The sequence below is a fragment of the Acipenser ruthenus genome, chromosome 39 (assembly GCF_902713425.1).
Source record: "Acipenser ruthenus chromosome 39, fAciRut3.2 maternal haplotype, whole genome shotgun sequence".
Classification (NCBI taxonomy): Eukaryota; Metazoa; Chordata; class Actinopteri; order Acipenseriformes; family Acipenseridae; genus Acipenser; species Acipenser ruthenus.
The window spans coordinates 2,396,341-2,417,157 of NC_081227.1; the positions used below are offsets into that span (position 1 = coordinate 2,396,341).

At 42.1% G+C, this 20,817-nt stretch overlaps 3 protein-coding genes across 3 annotated transcripts; 2 read left to right on the forward strand and 1 right to left on the reverse strand.

Moving 5' to 3' along the window:
• Positions 1-421: 421 nt before the first annotated feature.
• LOC131707210 (otoancorin-like) lies at positions 422-12,734 on the forward strand. Its single transcript, XM_059009430.1, has 25 exons — positions 422-442; positions 971-1,075; positions 1,349-1,783; positions 2,133-2,298; positions 2,583-2,674; positions 3,392-3,501; positions 3,734-3,867; positions 4,095-4,203; positions 4,437-4,652; positions 4,816-4,983; positions 5,599-5,739; positions 5,904-5,959; positions 6,083-6,188; positions 6,928-7,031; positions 7,591-7,729; positions 8,069-8,265; positions 8,561-8,654; positions 8,881-9,043; positions 9,672-9,865; positions 10,099-10,245; positions 10,472-10,626; positions 11,031-11,167; positions 11,337-11,434; positions 11,641-11,794; positions 12,233-12,734. The coding sequence occupies exons 2-25, from the start codon at positions 1,003-1,005 to the stop codon at positions 12,310-12,312; spliced, it is 3,468 nt and encodes a 1,155-aa protein (XP_058865413.1). The 5' UTR covers positions 422-442; positions 971-1,002; the 3' UTR covers positions 12,313-12,734.
• A 995-nt stretch (positions 12,735-13,729) lies between these two features.
• Positions 13,730-15,412, reverse strand: LOC131707231 (carotenoid-cleaving dioxygenase, mitochondrial-like). Its single transcript, XM_059009489.1, has 4 exons — positions 15,406-15,412; positions 14,883-15,091; positions 14,634-14,744; positions 13,730-14,359 (listed from the first exon to the last, which is right to left on the reverse strand). The coding sequence occupies exons 1-4, from the start codon at positions 15,410-15,412 to the stop codon at positions 14,240-14,242; spliced, it is 447 nt and encodes a 148-aa protein (XP_058865472.1). The 3' UTR covers positions 13,730-14,239.
• LOC131707212 (otoancorin-like) lies at positions 15,084-20,013 on the forward strand. Its single transcript, XM_059009434.1, has 10 exons — positions 15,084-15,544; positions 15,840-15,933; positions 16,160-16,322; positions 16,951-17,144; positions 17,378-17,524; positions 17,751-17,905; positions 18,310-18,446; positions 18,616-18,713; positions 18,920-19,073; positions 19,512-20,013. Exons 1-10 carry the CDS (start codon positions 15,411-15,413, stop codon positions 19,589-19,591), a joined length of 1,356 nt encoding a protein of 451 aa, XP_058865417.1. The 5' UTR covers positions 15,084-15,410; the 3' UTR covers positions 19,592-20,013.
• The last annotated feature ends 804 nt before the right edge of the window (positions 20,014-20,817 follow it).

Genomic DNA, 20,817 nt, shown 5'->3' on the forward strand with positions numbered 1-20,817 from the left:
ACTTCCTTTTTTTCCATTTTTAAATAAGGATCTCTTTTACAAGTCAGAAAATCATCAAACTGTTCCCACCATTTACAACTGATGGAATTCCAGCATTAGCATGTACAGTTGGGTGTGCATTAATCCTTACATTATTATTTAGTGTTTTTTCCGATTGATTCTGGAATGGTGCCTGCTGAGTAGACTGGTTGCAGGCTGTTAGTTACAGGTACACCATGGATACAATGCTGTTTTGCTGGCCTCTTTGTTATGTAAAAACAAAGTGAGGATCCAAGGATCCAGGTTACAGCAGCCAGGACTCCCTCACAGAGATGCTTCCTCTATTTTTGAAGCGTGTGGGCGTGTCGCAAGGAGGAGCCCCCCCCCCCCCCCCTTATGGGTTTAAATACAGAAGCAGAATGCAGGGAAGAAATCTGCAGGTGGTCCAGTAGCACCCATACAGGTAAGACCGTCTACTACCTTCTGTCTGAAGACTTCAGTACCCTAGCTGAATTGTTGGTCTATAGTAAGTTTTACCTTAGATTACTGACTGCTGATTGTTTTCGTGCAGGTTCAAAATCTTCCAGTTAATTGAAGACATGTGTTGATGACTATAATTTACAAAGGGAAATATAGGATAGAAAGGTGCAGTGTCGCTCAGTCCTATTGAATACCACACTGAAGTATAACGCCATGGTTCTAATTATTGTAATGGTTATGTGTGATCATTATAATGCATTAGAGTTGTAAATCAGTGGTTAACTGGAAGCATGAAGTATCCTGCATACATTTTAGACAAGTAGCCACATGGTATTTACTGCAGTAAACACCACAGACAGGGCAGGTATTAGTATTGTAGGCGGACAGATTATTACAGAAATGAGCCATTTGAATGTTTACCTAGTTAGATTTAATAATTGTCTGCAGATTTTCAAGACTAATGAGCCCTTTTTATATTGCTTTCTCTTTCGAAATCCTTTTTCTTTCTTAGGAGGAGAGTTGTGTCAGACTCGGATTGCAGTGATGGGCCAGTCCGCTCTTTTTGTGCTCAACTCTGCGCTCATGTTCTCATTTTGCCTGATGATGTCATCAGCGGGTAAGCGCAGTCCTTTAATTGATCCTACTTTATTAGTTTTGAATGGATTCATGGATTCAAAAAAAGAATATTGAAAAGCAAGCTGTCTCGCTTCCAGGATAATCTTTATGCTGCATTTCCTTCTGCCACCGGAACTGAATTGAAAGCGATTTGAAATCAAACTGGTTTGTTTCCATCGTGACCAAACCACTGGCTGAGAGTGGATTTCAAAAGTGTTCCCTGACTCCCAAAATAAAGTCATTGAAATGTATTTTTATTTCTCTCTATTATCAGATATATCTACTATTGACCCTGCAACTACTGCTGCAGCTGCTACCCCTTCAGCAACTGCAGATGCTGAACCTGCAACAACAGCTACTGATAAATCTGCAACTACAGCTACTGCTATATCTGCAACTACAGCGACTGCTATATCTGCAACTACAGTGAATGCTAAACCTGCAACTACAGTGAATGCTAAACCTACAACTACAGTGAATGCTAAACCTGCAACTACAGCTACTGCTATATCTGCAACTACAGTGAATGCTAAACCTGCAACTACAGTGAATGCTAAACCTGCAACTACAGTGAATGCTAAATCTACAACTACAGCTACTGCTAAATCTGCAACTACAGCGACTGCTAAACCTGCAACTACAGTGAATGCTAAATCTACACCCGCTGCTACCTCTGGCCCTAAACCCAACCCTACCACTACAATACCTGGTAAGAGAACAGTTCTTCAGCCTGTTTGCCCATTTCTTTTAAGACCCTGCCTCCCTATTTTGTATAAGTTCAGTACAATATAGTTTGCAGTGAAATGATAGCCTAGCCTGGGATTTAAATTGACACCCCAACCCCCTCTCCAGTGAGACTCGTTATAAACTCTTTGAATGTTGTTGAAAGATGAGCTTGCTCATTTAGGGAGTGAAAGCTGGATGCCATCTATGGGGAACGTAAAAAAAAAAAAAATCCATCATTTCCACTCAGTTGCCTTTAAATTGACAATCGATTTTCAATTACAAATTGAAAGAGCATTTTCTCACCACACCCCGACTTTTTTGTCGATTTCCAGGTCCTAAAAAATGCACAGAATGGGAAGCTGAACTAGCAACCAAGCTGGCTGCATCAGCAGATATCACGCCTTTCCTCTCGGCCAACACAGACAAGCTCCCTTCCCTCTCTGAATCCTGTGTGAAGACATTCAGCAATACAACCAACAAGGCCAATTTAATGAAACTGTAAGTAGATCGTGCAAGAGGTCAGCACTGCCTCCCTCTACCTAGCTAGCTAAAGGAGCATCTACTTCAGTGAAGTCAACAGGGGCTTTATATATTAACCTCCTACCCTACCCCCATTACAGTATTAGAGCCACGTACACCCCTGCTCAAGAAACCAAAGCATGCATCACACCCGGATGTCTGCTTGACTTTAGGTGATGGTTGCAAAGATCAATCAAAGTGCTCATATTTGCAGGTGTCTTTAGACTTTGTTTTCCACGATGGCTGATTTGTTTGTTCCCTAGAATGGCTGAACTGGACAAAGTGTATGATATCCTTGACGCTGGCTCCAGACACGCTGTGTTCCTGTGGATAGAGCAACTGAATCCGAAACCAGGTAACTTTACACTGAAATACAGACAGCACAGCGCCTTTGTGTCGCGTCTTACTGCTGTGAAAAGAGTTCTCATCAGTGTGGCTGGATACGTAGGTTTTATATCAAAAATACGATTCTTCATATCAAAACTAGCATTTTGAGGCATGACCCGCTTTTGAAAGAGAAGAGGTTCGCTCTAGTCACATTCCAATATAATTCTGGTCTGGCTGATTTAACTCTCCACCGGCTTCTTCTCAAAGCAGTCCAATGAGGCACATCTGTGTTGATTTCATTATTATTATTTATTATTTATTTCTTAGCAGACGCCCTTATCCAGGGCGACTTACAATTGTTACAAGATATCACATTATACATTATTTCACATTATACAGATATCACATTATTTTACATACAATTACCCATTTATACAGTTGGGTTTTTACTGGAGCAATCTAGGTAAAGTACCTTGCTCAAGGGTACAACAGCAGTGTCCCCCACTGGGGATTGAACCCACAACCCTCCGGTCCAGAGTCCAGAGCCCTAACCACTACTCCACACTGCTGCCCTGTCATAGTCACCTTGTACCCTTTGTGAGTGCTGCTTTGTTCTTCTCCAGTAATTAGCTTATAGTTATTTTATGACAGATCAGTTCCATCTCATTGAATTTGCCCAGTTTCAAATAATTCATGTCAGATATTTTGAAGAGTGAAACCGCTTCATTGCCTCTTTCATGTGCAGCCAATGGGAGCAGTTGGATGACTGTGGAGCAGTTGGCTTTGCTGGACCGTTTTCTTCTGCAGGCCCCTCTTTCCTCCTTGAAGACTCTGGCAGACATGGAAAGCAGTCCCGTGAGTAATTGCTTCATTGACTATCTTCAAATCTAAAGACTGGAAACAATATCTCGCTCTGCTTCCTAACAAGCGGTGTTTGGAGATACACAATGCACAGTTTAAGGAAGTTTAAACTGTAGGAAAAAAACAACAAAAGTTTTGCATGCAGAGTTGGCTGCTTGTCAGAATGTGATGAAGACAGTCTGAGTATTTTCAAAGTTGCACTGATTTCTCTTGTTGATGTCCGCAGCTCTGTGCTTTCTTTAACTCTTCCAATGAACTCTGGAGAAGTCTCTACGACCTAAACCCTGCACAAGCTAATGTCTTTTTCACTGGGCTCAAGAAATGCAGCATTGATGTAGCAAAGGCAGCAAATATTGCAAAGTAAGTATAACTATTCATATTTCAATTCAATATATATAAACTTACAGCTGAAGTTTTTTGTCCTGAAATAAATCATGTTTTAATCATTTAAATATTTTCTGTACATAAAAAAAGAGCTATGAAACAGTCTGGTAAGCATGTAGGAGACTCTATACTCTGTACAGCGCAGTTCAAATGCAATCGCTGTTACTGGGGTTGTTTGTAGTGTTGTTTTGTTCTGATTCCAGACTTGGGCAGCTGGCTTGTCTCTATCCAGTAGATGCCAACCTGCTAGAAGATAGTTCGAGGAACAAATTATTGGAATTGCTGAAGAACTGCAAAGGGGATGTGAAAAACGTAAGCCTGCTGGAGCTATAAAATACTCATGTGCAATAACAAAAGGACAGTGGACTTCACTCACAAAAGCACACCTGCAAACTAATCTTGTGTGTGCTGTTATTGAAACAATTCTGCACTTCATTTAAAACAAACCCTGCTTACAAAAAGGTTGACTGTCACAAAATATCAAATACTCAGGAATGGGACGAGCTCTGCGCTCTGTGTAACCTGCTAACCTCTCTCCTGTGCAGGTGTACCAGAAACTAACGAAGTCAATGAACGTCATGAGCTTCAACTCCTCTCAGCTGGGTGAGCTGGGAGATGCAGCAGCTGGCTTGGGGATGAAACAGTTAGCCAGCCTCAGCAAAGAGGCTGTGGTGGGATCGCTGAGTACACTTTCCAAAATAGAAGGCTTTTCAAAATCCCAGAAGGAAGCCCTGCTAAAGGCTGCTGGAGTAGCCGATATTGTAAGGAATGCTTTTTTTTAGAAATTTTTAGTGTGAACTCTATGGTGATCGAGAAGTTGCCCTGCCAAAAAAAAGCATGCCTTATATGACTGGACCCTCTTTGCACATGTTTTTAGTCTGGCGTTTCTTCTTCTCTTTGCTGAGGTTTTCCCTTTGTTTACAGATTAGCAAAGGGAACGTTGCAAGTTTGGGAAAGCTGGCCAGTGCTTTGGACTCCAGTGCTCTAGGAAGTATCCCAGCCGCAGCTCTTGCGACTGCCTTTGCAGACTCCAGTTTTGCAGCTTCAACAGCAGCCATGGAGCCACTCCAGAAGAAATCGCTTGTGCTTTCAGTACGTTGCAATACAATACAATACAATACAATACAATACAATACAATACAAGTCACATTTCTATAGCAGCTTTGATCACAAGGATCCCAAAGTGCTTGTCACTGGCAGTGTTGTGTGATGCACTGCGGTTAAGGATTCTGTCCCCGGTCGGTGAGATGAGAGGAGGTTAAAAGCTCTAGAACCACGAATGCAGATGAATGCAGGGTTGCCAGTTCATGCCCAGCCTCCGCCCTGTTACACGCTTCAAACATACAAAAAAATGAACAATTCAACCATTAAATGAAAAATAGTTTCATGCAATATGTAATAAAAACAGAAGTTAAAAAAGAGATACAAAATGTGTTTTTAATTGCAGAATTTGAAAAGATTCAGATAAAAAGCTAGTTTGTAAAAACAGACCAGTTGAAAGAGCATTTAATAAAATTGGAATTTAAAAAAAAAAAGATCAAAAAGAAAAGGCAGTTAGTTTTGAGTATAAAAAAAAATAGGAGATTTAAAAAAAAAAAAGCCATTTAGTAAGTTTTCCAGCCTGTTTACTGAACCATCAAAATAAGGATGAGCGTTCTAAATGTGAATAAAGATTTACCAGGCTTCTTGTGCCTTTCTCCTTCTCAGTTCTTGAAAACGAAGTCTGCCAATGAAGCTCTGTCCATTCTCCCTCCTGCACTGATCACAGAAATGACGACTAAAAAGCTGCAAGAAGCAAGTGCGCTTAGCACCGAGTTGCTTGGGAAAATGCCATGGAACAAGGGGCAGGTAAAATCACACAGATATTTGTACCAGACACTGCTCAGACCAGTTCCAAAAGCTATGGAGCAATCCCTGAACTCTTTTTCATGAAAGTGTGAAAGCAGTAAGGCAGATTCAAGTGTACGGGTTCAAGGAAATAATTCTGTAAAACGGTTTTGTTAACTTTTCAGGCTTTGGTTGTCATGGCAAAGGCGTTCTCGAATCTGAAGACCACTGAGGACTTCAAGTGAGTTCAAGTCTACTGTTTTCTGGCTACAGTCGAGGAGATGGGTGGGGTTTATAGTAGCCTATATTACCTGTACAAACAGGTGCAATATGACAAGCCTACATTTCTTATTCTCTGTTGAAGGAAACTTGGACGCGCTGCACAAGGTATAACATGTGAACAAATAACTGGCATGGCAGTAGATAGCCTGGAAGCCCTATCTGCCAGCGACTCTCTTTCTCGTGATCAGGTGGGTCTCTGTGTGTGTGTGTGTGTCTGTGTGTGTATCTGTAAGTTCTTGATAAACTGGCCATATGATCAACCACTGTGCATTATAAAGCACATATCAGAAATCAACCAATCACAGTGCAGTATTTGCCAAAATTCCAGTTCCTCTTATCCTGTGTACAGATGCCATCCCGTGCCTAGAACACCACTCCTGATTCCAATATTCAAAACAAACAAAAAACACACATGCTTGCTACCTTTTGTAAAATGGATCCCCTTATCAGCTTCACTCTTTCTTTAAATTTTGATGAACTCAACACTAGTTTCTCCAGAGTCAATGTTACCGAAATTGCAAACAGAAAAGCACTTTTGTTTTTAATAAACAGTCTCACGCATGACACAACACCTGTAGGCCTACACGTTATTCTTCAGGGACTGTGGCTGTTGATTCTGGACTGATAAAAGCTATGTTTTAAAAAAAGAAAAGAAAAAACATTTGTCCATGCTAAAGCTCTTGAGTCGTGTGATTTGTAATAAGTTAGCACGTGGTGTGCAGGGTGTCTCTTCTGGTATTTTGTGTATAAGATATGTCATTTCGTTCACTCCCTGTGTTGGCGTTTGAGTTGTTGTGATGTCACCATCCTCTAAACAGCTTCAAGGAGGGGTTTGTGTGAAATGTAATGGAGATGTATTTGCGTTTAGTGATTGCTTGCACTTTAAATAGTCTTGTCCATAATAAGTGTTCTGCTCTCACCCTCTAGATCCGCTGTGCCAGTACTGCTTATTTTAAGACAGCTAAATCATTCACCACCATAACTTCGGATGAAATCAGCAAAATTCCCTCCAATTATCTACTCTACCTAAAGTGAGTCATGGTCCCAGCATTCGCAAGGAAGCCATGTCCGACTCCTGAGCTCTGCTCTGCTGTTTTGTGGGCTTGATGACAGATCTAGAATCAGAGCCACCTTTATGAATCGGATGACCTGAGCAGACAGTCGTACAACATAATGTTAATATTTGGTACACAGCTGAGTGAGTGTACAGCCATGGCCAGAAGCTTTGCATCACCTAGCATGTTAGGACTGAGACATAATTAAAAACAATAAACTATATGAACATAATTTAGATCATTCATCTTGTAATTAAAGAAACTACAAAATTATACTGCAAAAGTCTACCAGAAGCCGTAATAGTAGTACAGTATTTCATGTTAGATTTAGAAATGTCGCATCTCTCAATTTGTTTCAGTTTTTCATTAAGTATATGGAGAAACTACAAAGCGGTATGTAATTCCAAATGTTAACGTAATGTTATCCAGCAGGTTTCATTGAACTCATAGGGTGATGCCAAACCTTTGTCCAGAGCAGTTTGACGCAGCGTCTCATTCCTCAGTTAATACAGTTCACCCTCTGATGCTGTTTCAGGTCCTTTAAGGATGTAGAGGCTGTACCAACAGCCAACTGCACTTTTGTCGTCTCAGTCTTTGCTAAGGCTGAGCATAGACTCCTGGGTAAGAGCTCAAAGAGAAGGGAAGAAGTTCTCAACTACATCAAGACCTGCATGGTAAGAGACTGGGATGACTCGATAGCTACAGGGGTGTAATCCGAAATGTGAAGGTACCGGCACGCCACTAAGATATGGCTTTTCTTAAACAAGAATTATTATACCAATTCCCATTGCATCATGGTATGCTGAACTTCTAGTAACACATATAACAGGTCATGCATTTCTCTGATTCCTCCAGCAAAAGCTGCATGTGGATTAAAAGGTAAATCCTAGGCATTGTCTTGACCTGAAATACTGAAATATTCAAATCACCTTCGGACAGTATTCATAACTAAGGTATGCCCTGGAAGGCTGCTAGGCTGTATGGAAGTTAGGCTTCATCGTGTTTCTTTCTAGAGCTTCAATTCTACTGACAAGCTGACCGCCAACCAAGTCAACCAGCTTGGGAACGTACTCTGCATGTTTGGCCCAGCGGAGATTGATAAGCTGAGCAACAACAATTTGAAGGAGGCTGTAGATCAGCTGAGAGGATGTGGCAAGTTTGAAGGAGACGTGAAGGCTTCCCTTCGCACCAAGATCATTGACACATACGGGTAAGAGCAGGCTGTTCAAATCCTCAGAGCAATCAGGGGCTTCAGACTCACACATGGGTTACTATTAAATAAAACCTGACTTAAATGAGCGGGCGCCACGCCAACTTCAATCAGATGTTGGGTTTTCATCTAACTGGGTCTTGTCAAGGAAATCACATTTTTTGTTATCTGTTTATCACGTGGTCATACCGAAATCCTCCTTTCTCTGAATGTCTCTTCTCAGTAGAGCAAAAACCAAAACTTGTTGTGGATTTCTAAAGCAGGATTTTCATCTCTATTTGTTTCCTTCAAACAGGGCTTTCGAAACCTGGACCTTTGATACCGTGAACGAGCTGCAGACCCTTGCCTCTCTGTTTAATGAGAGTGAGATTAACAAGTTATCTGCGTCTGTAAGTGTCTCTTAACAGCCTCATGTGCAAAAGAATAATAAAAAAAAACTTTTATTTGTCAAATAAGAACGATTAGAAGCTTCCAAGAGTGCATCATTTTGTTCAGGTGCATTTGATAAGGCACTGGTGGCCCTGATCTTCAGTTCTAGATTACCTGACCGTTGTCTTGCAGGTAACACGCACCACATTGCCCACCATATTCACACTTTGTTCTTTTATACTTCAGGTTGACCTGAAAGAAACCCTGAAAAGCATTCTGTCTCAGGTGAAGGAACCGGAGGGGTTTGTACCTGCAGATGTGAACTTCACTCCTGACGTGACAAGTCTGAAGAGCTCATTCGGCAAAATAGTGATTAATTTATTTTTCAAGGTTAGCAGGAGAAAGAGAGGTACGTACAGGAGTGGCTATGTGTTGCTTGTATATCACCGAGATACAATACAGCACTTGCACGTTCCAGGTCTTGAGTGTCAGTGGAAACTAGAGCTACACCTGGCCCAGACCATTCCAGGTCAGCTATACCTGGGGAAAGGTAGTGAAACAATGCATAACGCAGTAATGCTGGATCTAACGGCCACAGTACTTGAGCTCTTCAGAACTGCGTTTTCAATTGAACTACATTTTCTAAACTGCTGATCAAGAGCTTCAGTTGAACTGCAGAAGTTCTGCATTTGAATAGCTGTTCGTGAAATAAAATGTGCATGTTTCCTTTCTCTGGCTGTTGGCATTAGTTATGATTTTTTTTTTATATATACAGACAAGTTGCAGATTCGCACTACCATGCTCAGTGATATTCTAAAGCATTCTATTTGCTTTCTGTTTACTGCAGTCTCCTACATGTAAACCAGAGTACTCCAACATAGGCTTTGTCATATCTCGCTTGGCTTGAAAATGCTTATCCATGCTTTATTGAACGTTGCTCTTCCTTCATTGTGGTACACTGTCAGAAGGGATCCCGATGTTGTAATGTGAAGTAGAATACACTGTTCTGTAATGTATTTTCTTTGTGTGTTCCACAGCCCTCACATGCTCTGGCATTACCATCCCCACAAAGGACCTCATCCTGGAGCTGGGCAGTTCAAGCAGCGCCCTCACTGTTGACCAGCTGGGGTGCTTGTCCAATGACACGTTTAAGGAGACTGTCGATATCCTGGGGGATATCACTGCGTTTCCTATGGAGAAGCTGACTGCCTTGAAGACTGTGGCCCTAATGGTATGGAATACAGCATATTGATAGGGCGCAGCTTGGGACTCTCAATGGCGTTTCAGTTCATTACAATATGAATAGCCAGGCAACGGCACAACCACGTTCAATCACATCACATCACATGCTGAACTCGATCTGAGAAATCTGAATCGAAAAAAGGAAAACAGCAATATCCCCAATGTGTTTATATAGCTCAGCTGTAAAGGAAGCACTAATAGCATCTGTGTTTCTTTCAATAGGCGTACCCCACACCCACCAACAATGACATTGCTGGGCTAAAGAGAATCACGGTGGCTTTCACAGCAGCTGAGATCAACACTTACTTTGCAACTCCAAATATCGATGCGCTGGCAGCAATCGGAAAGTACCAGGATTGGAGCAGTGACGTAAGTACAGGGGGACATTATCAGGAACCTAGGGCCTTAAAAATATGGAACGAACCGATTTCCATTATTAGTCATATAAACTTTTAACTAAATCCTGTATAAATAGCACCGTATCCACCCCCAACCATCTTGTAGCTAACCTAGTAATTCAGTTGAATCCTGGGAAAGGTACATTTGAAAACCTGAAGGGAAACATTTCCAATCAATGCAGTCTTATATCTTGCAGGCAACAGTGGCAGCTACGGCTAAGCAGATTGTTGAGAACTTCCTGAAATCCAATGCGTCGAACACCTTGCTCAGCAAAGATCTGTTGGCGCTGGGCTACCTCCTGTGCGCTTTCACCCCTGAGCAGATAGCAGCCGTTTCTGCTGCAGAGTACAGGTGAGCCACGGGGGTGGTCTCGAGCCCACAGGGAGAATGCATGGCGATGTGGACAGACAGAAGCTTGAGTGAGCCGCTGGGCATATGGGGGTGGTTTCCGCGATGGATGCATTGCTTTTTATCCATTTCAGATCATCTGAAACTAGAATGCGGTGCCCTCGTTCAAGAAGCCTGAAGCACTGATCATGTGCTAACCGCCTTCACTTTGCACCTAACGTTTATCACACATTCCTAGCCACCTATAGTTTTAGATTGCATTTGGCTGTAATCCGATAGTGCTGTGAAAGTAACTTCACTGTGAGATTTATTATGCAGTTATGAGGACCTGGTCTCTTCCGGGAGTCAGATCGTGCAGCATTACTCGAGGGTCATTTCAAGTCGTCGTGTTTCCCTTCGTTTCCCAGCTCCGCTGCAAGTAATATTGGAAAGCTGAAGTGTTCCCTGCCAGTCCTGACAGCGTTAAAGAACAAAGCTGTGGAAGCCTTCGGAGCTCCCAGCGCCTGGACCACGGTTCAAATGCAAGACATCGGAACCCTAACAGGTAGGGGGGCCATCTGAGTGATCAGCCCCAAGCTTTCAACTTGTAACCATTTCAAACTTCAGCCAGGTTGTAACCCAGGCCTCCGATGTGAATGGCTAGCCGACCACACCACCTGCCATTAGTAAGTATCTTCAATTTACAACAACGTCTCTGCATTTGTGTTTTCCAGCTGCGCTAACCAGTGCTGAATTTAGTGCCATCAGCAAAGAGAAGATGTCATACATTACACCTGAGGCTGTGTCCCTTATTCCTCCTGCTGTGTTTCAAGTAAGTATCATGGTTTGCAATATATATATAATTTGCTAACCCCAGCAATATATATATATATATATATAATTGCTGGGGTTAGCTAGCAAACAGCTTGTTTTGTGGTTCTGAACTCACTCGGGACCGTTAGAGTCAGATAGCTTGATGATGATGCACAACTTTGCATATCAGTCTCTGAAGCAGCAACACTGTGCCTGCTTTTGCAGACCCTGACCATTGACCAACTGAGATTTCTTGGCACTGAAAACTTAGCTGCTGTGTCATCTCAACAAAAGGCATCGCTGGACACGACCAAAGCACTTGCTTTGAACGAGAACTCTGGAGCTACGGTTACCCCTACCTCTGCCCCTTTGACGTCAGGTAAGTCGTAGGCATTGTGTGTTTTAATCACTGTTATCTACAGGGCTTTGGTGTTGAGGACAGGATGGCTATACAACCTTGCTTCAGAGGAAGCAACTGCTCATCACTGCTAATAATGATGTGAACTACAGAAAACACAGGGCAGAGGAGCTACTTCACACTGTGGACCAGGAATTCGGTTTCCCGTTTCCTGTCATGGTGCTAACTGGTTTTTATTGGGGTCCAGTCTTGTATGGCGCTGTTTATTAAAAGCATAGGGAGTCACAGTACATTTTAAGCATTAGCACTGTATCCTAGCAAGTATAGTATGTAAAGATCTGTTTTAAAAGCTGTGACGAGGGGAGATATGGGCAATTCACAAAAGACAGATACAAAAGTAAGTGTCGTTTTTCAGAACAGCACCCAACTAGCCCACATGCTTTTGTTTGTGTTCCTCAGCGAGTGCCTCTCTGGCTTGTGAGAGCCCCCTGGCGGCAGCCATTGCTCTGGCTCTGACTCTGCTGGCTCTTTCACACTAGGATTTGCCACCAGCCAATCAGAAACCTCACAGGACTCTGCATCTCCAGTGTGGACAAGAACACTTCCTCCCAATTCCTCAAACAAATCAACGAGCATTCTGGGTGAACGGTGCTGTTTGTACATCGTTCATAGTTTTACATTTAAAAAAATAAATAAATACTGTATATCTTGGTATTACTCACTACACGAACGCCCCTCTTAAAAAACACACGATTTCAATAAGCAAGATGTCTACAAGCTGTCCCATCCCCTGCTGTTCTCTCATTTTCTAGGGTTCCTCATAACCGTATTCTTCATTCTATTTATCCAATCTGTTTTATTGGGAGGGTAGGTGTAAACCTGTTTGTGACAAATTTACAAAAACAGGGTGGGTATGTTTGATGACCTGTGTCAAATAAAGCTTAATTATGTTTTAGCAGAACACAGTTGTATTTCGTTTTAGTGGTTAACTGGTGTTGTAAAACATTGACTTCCAAAGCGCTGATGTCAGCTTCTTCTGCAGAAGATCTAACCTGAGCAGCACAGTAATCTGCGTGGTGACACAAAATAAATAAAAAACAAGTCTAAACCCTAGTTAAAGGGGTATTAATTACACTGAAGCTACAGAAAATAAGGATGACATAAAGCACTAGAAAAATAACACCCATGGTTGTGTAACCTATTTTCCTGTGTGGCAATGACAAAGCACTCACTCTCCAACAGAAAATGAAAACTACAGCTTGGGTTCTAGTGTCCCTATCAAAGTTTATCTATTTGTATTTATTTATTCCAGTTTTACGGATTGTTTTGCTCTTATAAAACACACCTGTGTGTGTTACTGAGTGTCACAGTCCTTTGTAAATCAAGATGCCACCCTTGCTAGAACGCCAGTCCCAACGCTGGCGGTTTAACGTCTGTAAAATGAATGAAAGTTGTTTTCTCTGTTTGAATTTCTTTGCTGGGTGTTTTGTAGGTTGCCTTTAGTGTAGTATAGTGTACAAAGCATTTCTGTAGTGCTATATCTACAGCACACCACAAGCATGGAGAGTACAAAATGATATTTACTGTTCATTCATGATTTTGCATGTAAAATTCAAATTGAATGTACAACCAGCAACAAATAAGGCACCGACATAGTTTTAAATACACAAATGTCAGTGTTGCTGTGAAAAGGTATCAAGAGGCACTTGCATTTTTTTTTTTTTTTTTTTTTTTTTAAACTGGTTCATGCAGTGGAGACTTCTAGATCACACTTCTTATTCACATGTAGTGAACTGCACAAAGCCTGTGAGATTTGTACCACTGGAATCCTGAAACTGGAAAGAATTTATGTGCCATCTTTAACACAGAATGAATTGCAGTGACTGGATTTGGGTTGACACAGTGGTCTACTTTAATGAACAGAGGTGGCTCTTGTATAAATGAATACATCGGATATTTTGCTGGTACTTCCACTTCATTTTATTTAGTAATGTAAATCTATAAAAGGCATTTCATTAAAAAAAACACAACTAACAATAAAAATTATGAAATAAAATATGAAATCAGCACCTGCAATTGTTCATGACATATTGGCAGCTGTGGATTAATACACACAATCCCTGCCAGGGTTGCTTAAAATGTTTGCTAGGGATGTAGTGTTGAGTTGCAAGACATTTATCTATTCTATTTAAAAAAAAATTAAAAAAGCACTTTGATAATTGGCACCATCAGGTATACCATAATATATAAAAAATATATATATATATATATATATATATATATATAACACACACACGAAAGCAGAGCTAACCAGGGGAGCAGAATTCAGAACTCCTTTAACTAGGATCCTCATTCTGCAGTGTTCCAGCAAGTCCGTACCGACATCATGTTCTTGCTCGCTTCCTTCGTTATGTTTTGTCGCGACCTCCTCTCCTCCGATTTGCCAGGAAATCTCCTTCAGTTCATCTACTGCTTACTGGAAGCAAAAACCCCATGGAAGCCATAAGGCATTTTCACAGGGACTGCTGCCCTGCCTAGCTCTGTGAAGGACTTGGCATCCAAAACCAGCAGGAAGGTGTTCTTCTCCTGGGAACAAACAGCACATTCAACGTTACTGCCACGCCAAAGGAACCCCGCGTCTGTGGAGCACACAGTTACTCTGGAAAGGGATGCCAGCAGTGCAAAATGTTTGTGCCACTAGCACTACCTCCTCCTCGGTTTTATAACCATATACTGAAGCCTTTGCTTTAAATTCTTGTTTAGACTTGCATTTCAATCCAAGCATAGCTGGAGTTTATTTTGTGAGCCACGATGACTTTAAATAAAAAGGGTCGTGTGGGAGAGGGACTGCAGCTCTTACCTGTTGAGGCGTGACCACAGCTGATAAAATGACTCCTTCATCTTCTTCTGTTGCATTAGGCGCTGGAACAAAGACTGGTTCTGATGGGTAGAATCCAGGCTCCTTCCACATCTGGGTAAAATATTTCATTTTCATATGTCAAACAGCAAGCACTTTCAACCGTGCCCCCCCATAACATGTTGTGATGTTGCAAGAACTCAAATGTTGATTCTGGGGTGCGGGTATTTTTTTTTACTACAGTACACTTACTTTCATTTCTTTGGTCTCGATGTCCATCTTTAAAAGGGAGTCTCCCACCAGGTGTCTGAAGCCACAGCCGTAGAAGTAGCGGTACTTCTTGGTGTTGTATTTGTCGTAGTTGATCTGGGGGAGCTCAAGCCCCCCTGCTTTGACTCCATAGCTACAGGGGTGTAATCCGAAATGTGAAGGTACCGGCACGCCACTAAGATATGGCTTTTCTTAAACAAGAATTATTATACCAATTCCCATTGCATCACGGTATGCTGAACTTCTAGTAACACATATAACAGGTCATGCATTTCTCTGATTCCTCCAGCAAAAGCTGCATGTGGATTAAAAGGTAAATCCTAGGCATTGTCTTGACCTGAAATACTGAAATATTCAAATCACCTTCGGACAGTATTCATAAATAAGGTATGCCCTGGAAGGCTGCTAGGCTGTATGGAAGTTAGGCTTCATCGTGTTTCTTTCTAGAGCTTCAATTCTACTGACAAGCTGACCGCCAACCAAGTCAACCAGCTTGGGAACGTACTCTGCATGTTTGGCCCAGCGGAGATTGATAAGCTGAGCAACAACAATTTGAAGGAGGCTGTAGATCAGCTGAGAGGATGTGGCAAGTTTGAAGGAGACGTGAAGGCTTCCCTTCGCACCAAGATCATTGACACATACGGGTAAGAGCAGGCTGTTCAAATCCTCAGAGCAATCAGGGGCTTCAGACTCACACATGGGTTACTATTAAATAAAACCTGACTTAAATGAGCGGGCGCCACGCCAACTTCAATCAGATGTTGGGTTTTCATCTAACTGGGTCTTGTCAAGGAAATCACATTTTTTGTTATCTGTTTATCACGTGGTCATACCGAAATCCTCCTTTCTCTGAATGTCTCTTCTCAGTAGAGCAAAAACCAAAACTTGTTGTGGATTTCTAAAGCAGGATTTTCATCTCTATTTGTTTCCTTCAAACAGGGCTTTCGAAACCTGGACCTTTGATACCGTGAACGAGCTGCAGACCCTTGCCTCTCTGTTTAATGAGAGTGAGATTAACAAGTTATCTGCGTCTGTAAGTGTCTCTTAACAGCCTCATGTGCAAAAGAATAATAAAAAAAAACTTTTATTTGTCAAATAAGAACGATTAGAAGCTTCCAAGAGTGCATCATTTTGTTCAGGTGCATTTGATAAGGCACTGGTGGCCCTGATCTTCAGTTCTAGATTACCTGACCGTTGTCTTGCAGGTAACACGCACCACATTGCCCACCATATTCACACTTTGTTCTTTTATACTTCAGGTTGACCTGAAAGAAACCCTGAAAAGCATTCTGTCTCAGGTGAAGGAACCGGAGGGGTTTGTACCTGCAGATGTGAACTTCACTCCTGACGTGACAAGTCTGAAGAGCTCATTCGGCAAAATAGTGATTAATTTATTTTTCAAGGTTAGCAGGAGAAAGAGAGGTACGTACAGGAGTGGCTATGTGTTGCTTGTATATCACCGAGATACAATACAGCACTTGCACGTTCCAGGTCTTGAGTGTCAGTGGAAACTAGAGCTACACCTGGCCCAGACCATTCCAGGTCAGCTATACCTGGGGAAAGGTAGTGAAACAATGCATAACGCAGTAATGCTGGATCTAACGGCCACAGTACTTGAGCTCTTCAGAACTGCGTTTTCAATTGAACTACATTTTCTAAACTGCTGATCAAGAGCTTCAGTTGAACTGCAGAAGTTCTGCATTTGAATAGCTGTTCGTGAAATAAAATGTGCATGTTTCCTTTCTCTGGCTGTTGGCATTAGTTATGATTTTTTTTTTATATATACAGACAAGTTGCAGATTCGCACTACCATGCTCAGTGATATTCTAAAGCATTCTATTTGCTTTCTGTTTACTGCAGTCTCCTACATGTAAACCAGAGTACTCCAACATAGGCTTTGTCATATCTCGCTTGGCTTGAAAATGCTTATCCATGCTTTATTGAACGTTGCTCTTCCTTCATTGTGGTACACTGTCAGAAGGGATCCCGATGTTGTAATGTGAAGTAGAATACACTGTTCTGTAATGTATTTTCTTTGTGTGTTCCACAGCCCTCACATGCTCTGGCATTACCATCCCCACAAAGGACCTCATCCTGGAGCTGGGCAGTTCAAGCAGCGCCCTCACTGTTGACCAGCTGGGGTGCTTGTCCAATGACACGTTTAAGGAGACTGTCGATATCCTGGGGGATATCACTGCGTTTCCTATGGAGAAGCTGACTGCCTTGAAGACTGTGGCCCTAATGGTATGGAATACAGCATATTGATAGGGCGCAGCTTGGGACTCTCAATGGCGTTTCAGTTCATTACAATATGAATAGCCAGGCAACGGCACAACCACGTTCAATCACATCACATCACATGCTGAACTCGATCTGAGAAATCTGAATCGAAAAAAGGAAAACAGCAATATCCCCAATGTGTTTATATAGCTCAGCTGTAAAGGAAGCACTAATAGCATCTGTGTTTCTTTCAATAGGCGTACCCCACACCCACCAACAATGACATTGCTGGGCTAAAGAGAATCACGGTGGCTTTCACAGCAGCTGAGATCAACACTTACTTTGCAACTCCAAATATCGATGCGCTGGCAGCAATCGGAAAGTACCAGGATTGGAGCAGTGACGTAAGTACAGGGGGACATTATCAGGAACCTAGGGCATTAAAAATATGGAACGAACCGATTTCCATTATTAGTCATATAAACTTTTAACTAAATCCTGTATAAATAGCACCGTATCCACCCCCAACCATCTTGTAGCTAACCTAGTAATTCAGTTGAATCCTGGGAAAGGTACATTTGAAAACCTGAAGGGAAACATTTCCAATCAATGCAGTCTTATATCTTGCAGGCAACAGTGGCAGCTACGGCTAAGCAGATTGTTGAGAACTTCCTGAAATCCAATGCGTCGAACACCTTGCTCAGCAAAGATCTGTTGGCGCTGGGCTACCTCCTGTGCGCTTTCACCCCTGAGCAGATAGCAGCCGTTTCTGCTGCAGAGTACAGGTGAGCCACGGGGGTGGTCTCGAGCCCACAGGGAGAATGCATGGCGATGTGGACAGACAGAAGCTTGAGTGAGCCGCTGGGCATATGGGGGTGGTTTCCGCGATGGATGCATTGCTTTTTATCCATTTCAGATCATCTGAAACTAGAATGCGGTGCCCTCGTTCAAGAAGCCTGAAGCACTGATCATGTGCTAACCGCCTTCACTTTGCACCTAACGTTTATCACACATTCCTAGCCACCTATAGTTTTAGATTGCATTTGGCTGTAATCCGATAGTGCTGTGAAAGTAACTTCACTGTGAGATTTATTATGCAGTTATGAGGACCTGGTCTCTTCCGGGAGTCAGATCGTGCAGCATTACTCGAGGGTCATTTCAAGTCGTCGTGTTTCCCTTCGTTTCCCAGCTCCGCTGCAAGTAATATTGGAAAGCTGAAGTGTTCCCTGCCAGTCCTGACAGCGTTAAAGAACAAAGCTGTGGAAGCCTTCGGAGCTCCCAGCGCCTGGACCACGGTTCAAATGCAAGACATCGGAACCCTAACAGGTAGGGGGGCCATCTGAGTGATCAGCCCCAAGCTTTCAACTTGTAACCATTTCAAACTTCAGCCAGGTTGTAACCCAGGCCTCCGATGTGAATGGCTAGCCGACCACACCACCTGCCATTAGTAAGTATCTTCAATTTACAACAACGTCTCTGCATTTGTGTTTTCCAGCTGCGCTAACCAGTGCTGAATTTAGTGCCATCAGCAAAGAGAAGATGTCATACATTACACCTGAGGCTGTGTCCCTTATTCCTCCTGCTGTGTTTCAAGTAAGTATCATGGTTTGCAATATATATATAATTTGCTAACCCCAGCAATATATATATATATATATATAATTGCTGGGGTTAGCTAGCAAACAGCTTGTTTTGTGGTTCTGAACTCACTCGGGACCGTTAGAGTCAGATAGCTTGATGATGATGCACAACTTTGCATATCAGTCTCTGAAGCAGCAACACTGTGCCTGCTTTTGCAGACCCTGACCATTGACCAACTGAGATTTCTTGGCACTGAAAACTTAGCTGCTGTGTCATCTCAACAAAAGGCATCGCTGGACACGACCAAAGCACTTGCTTTGAACGAGAACTCTGGAGCTACGGTTACCCCTACCTCTGCCCCTTTGACGTCAGGTAAGTCGTAGGCATTGTGTGTTTTAATCACTGTTATCTACAGGGCTTTGGTGTTGAGGACAGGATGGCTATACAACCTTGCTTCAGAGGAAGCAACTGCTCATCACTGCTAATAATGATGTGAACTACAGAAAACACAGGGCAGAGGAGCTACTTCACACTGTGGACCAGGAATTCGGTTTCCCGTTTCCTGTCATGGTGCTAACTGGTTTTTATTGGGGTCCAGTCTTGTATGGCGCTGTTTATTAAAAGCATAGGGAGTCACAGTACATTTTAAGCATTAGCACTGTATCCTAGCAAGTATAGTATGTAAAGATCTGTTTTAAAAGCTGTGACGAGGGGAGATATGGGCAATTCACAAAAGACAGATACAAAAGTAAGTGTCGTTTTTCAGAACAGCACCCAACTAGCCCACATGCTTTTGTTTGTGTTCCTCAGCGAGTGCCTCTCTGGCTTGTGAGAGCCCCCTGGCGGCAGCCATTGCTCTGGCTCTGACTCTGCTGGCTCTTTCACACTAGGATTTGCCACCAGCCAATCAGAAACCTCACAGGACTCTGCATCTCCAGTGTGGACAAGAACACTTCCTCCCAATTCCTCAAACAAATCAACGAGCATTCTGGGTGAACGGTGCTGTTTGTACATCGTTCATAGTTTTACATTTAAAAAAATAAATAAATACTGTATATCTTGGTATTACTCACTACACGAACGCCCCTCTTAAAAAACACACGATTTCAATAAGCAAGATGTCTACAAGCTGTCCCATCCCCTGCTGTTCTCTCATTTTCTAGGGTTCCTCATAACCGTATTCTTCATTCTATTTATCCAATCTGTTTTATTGGGAGGGTAGGTGTAAACCTGTTTGTGACAAATTTACAAAAACAGGGTGGGTATGTTTGATGACCTGTGTCAAATAAAGCTTAATTATGTTTTAGCAGAACACAGTTGTATTTCGTTTTAGTGGTTAACTGGTGTTGTAAAACATTGACTTCCAAAGCGCTGATGTCAGCTTCTTCTGCAGAAGATCTAACCTGAGCAGCACAGTAATCTGCGTGGTGACACAAAATAAATAAAAAAAAAAAAGTCTAAACCCTAGTTAAAGGGGTATTAATTACACTGAAGCTACAGAAAATAAGGATGACATAAAGCACTAGAAAAATAACACCCATGGTTGTGTAACCTATTTTCCTGTGTGGCAATGACAAAGCACTCACTCTCCAACAGAAAATGAAAACTACAGCTTGGGTCCTAGTGTCCCTATCAAAGTTTATCTATTTGTATTTATTTATTCCAGTTTTACGGATTGTTTTGCTCTTATAAAATACACCTGTGTGTTACAGTCCTTTGTAAATCAAGATGCATGATGCCACCCTTGCTAGAACGCCAGTCCCAAAGCTGGCAGTTTAACGTCTGTAAAATGAATGAAAGTTGTTTTCTCTGTTTGAATTTCTTTGCTGGGTGTTTTGTAGGTTGCCTTTAGTGTAGTATAGTGTACAAAGCATTTCTATAGTGCTATATCTACAGCACACCACAAGCATGGAGAGTACAAAATGATATTTACTGTTCATTCATGATTTTGCATGTAAAATTCAAATTGAATGTACAACCAGCAACAAATAAGGCACCGACATAGTTTTAAATACACAACAAATGTCAGCGTTGCTGTGAAAAGGTATCAAGAGGCACTTGCATTTTTTTTTTTTTTTTTTTTTTAAACTGGTTCATGCAGTGGAGACTTCTAGAT

Coding starts and splice junctions, on each gene's coding strand:
- LOC131707212 (XM_059009434.1), top strand. CDS start 15,411: ATGTTTGGCCCAGCGGAGATTGATAAGCTGAGCAACAACAATTTGAAG. Junction 15,545..15,839: donor AAGATCATTGACACATACGG/GTAAGAGCAGGC, acceptor TCCTTCAAACAG/GGCTTTCGAAACCTGGACCT. Junction 16,323..16,950: donor GGTTAGCAGGAGAAAGAGAG/GTACGTACAGGA, acceptor TGTGTTCCACAG/CCCTCACATGCTCTGGCATT.
- LOC131707231 (XM_059009489.1), bottom strand. Junction 14,745..14,882: donor TCGAGACCAAAGAAATGAAA/GTAAGTGTACTG, acceptor TATTTTACCCAG/ATGTGGAAGGAGCCTGGATT. Junction 14,360..14,633: donor CTGTGGTCACGCCTCAACAG/GTAAGAGCTGCA, acceptor GTTTGTTCCCAG/GAGAAGAACACCTTCCTGCT.
- LOC131707210 (XM_059009430.1), top strand. CDS start 1,003: ATGGGCCAGTCCGCTCTTTTTGTGCTCAACTCTGCGCTCATGTTCTCA. Junction 5,960..6,082: donor AAGACCACTGAGGACTTCAA/GTGAGTTCAAGT, acceptor TCTCTGTTGAAG/GAAACTTGGACGCGCTGCAC. Junction 11,795..12,232: donor CTCTGCCCCTTTGACGTCAG/GTAAGTCGTAGG, acceptor TGTGTTCCTCAG/CGAGTGCCTCTCTGGCTTGT.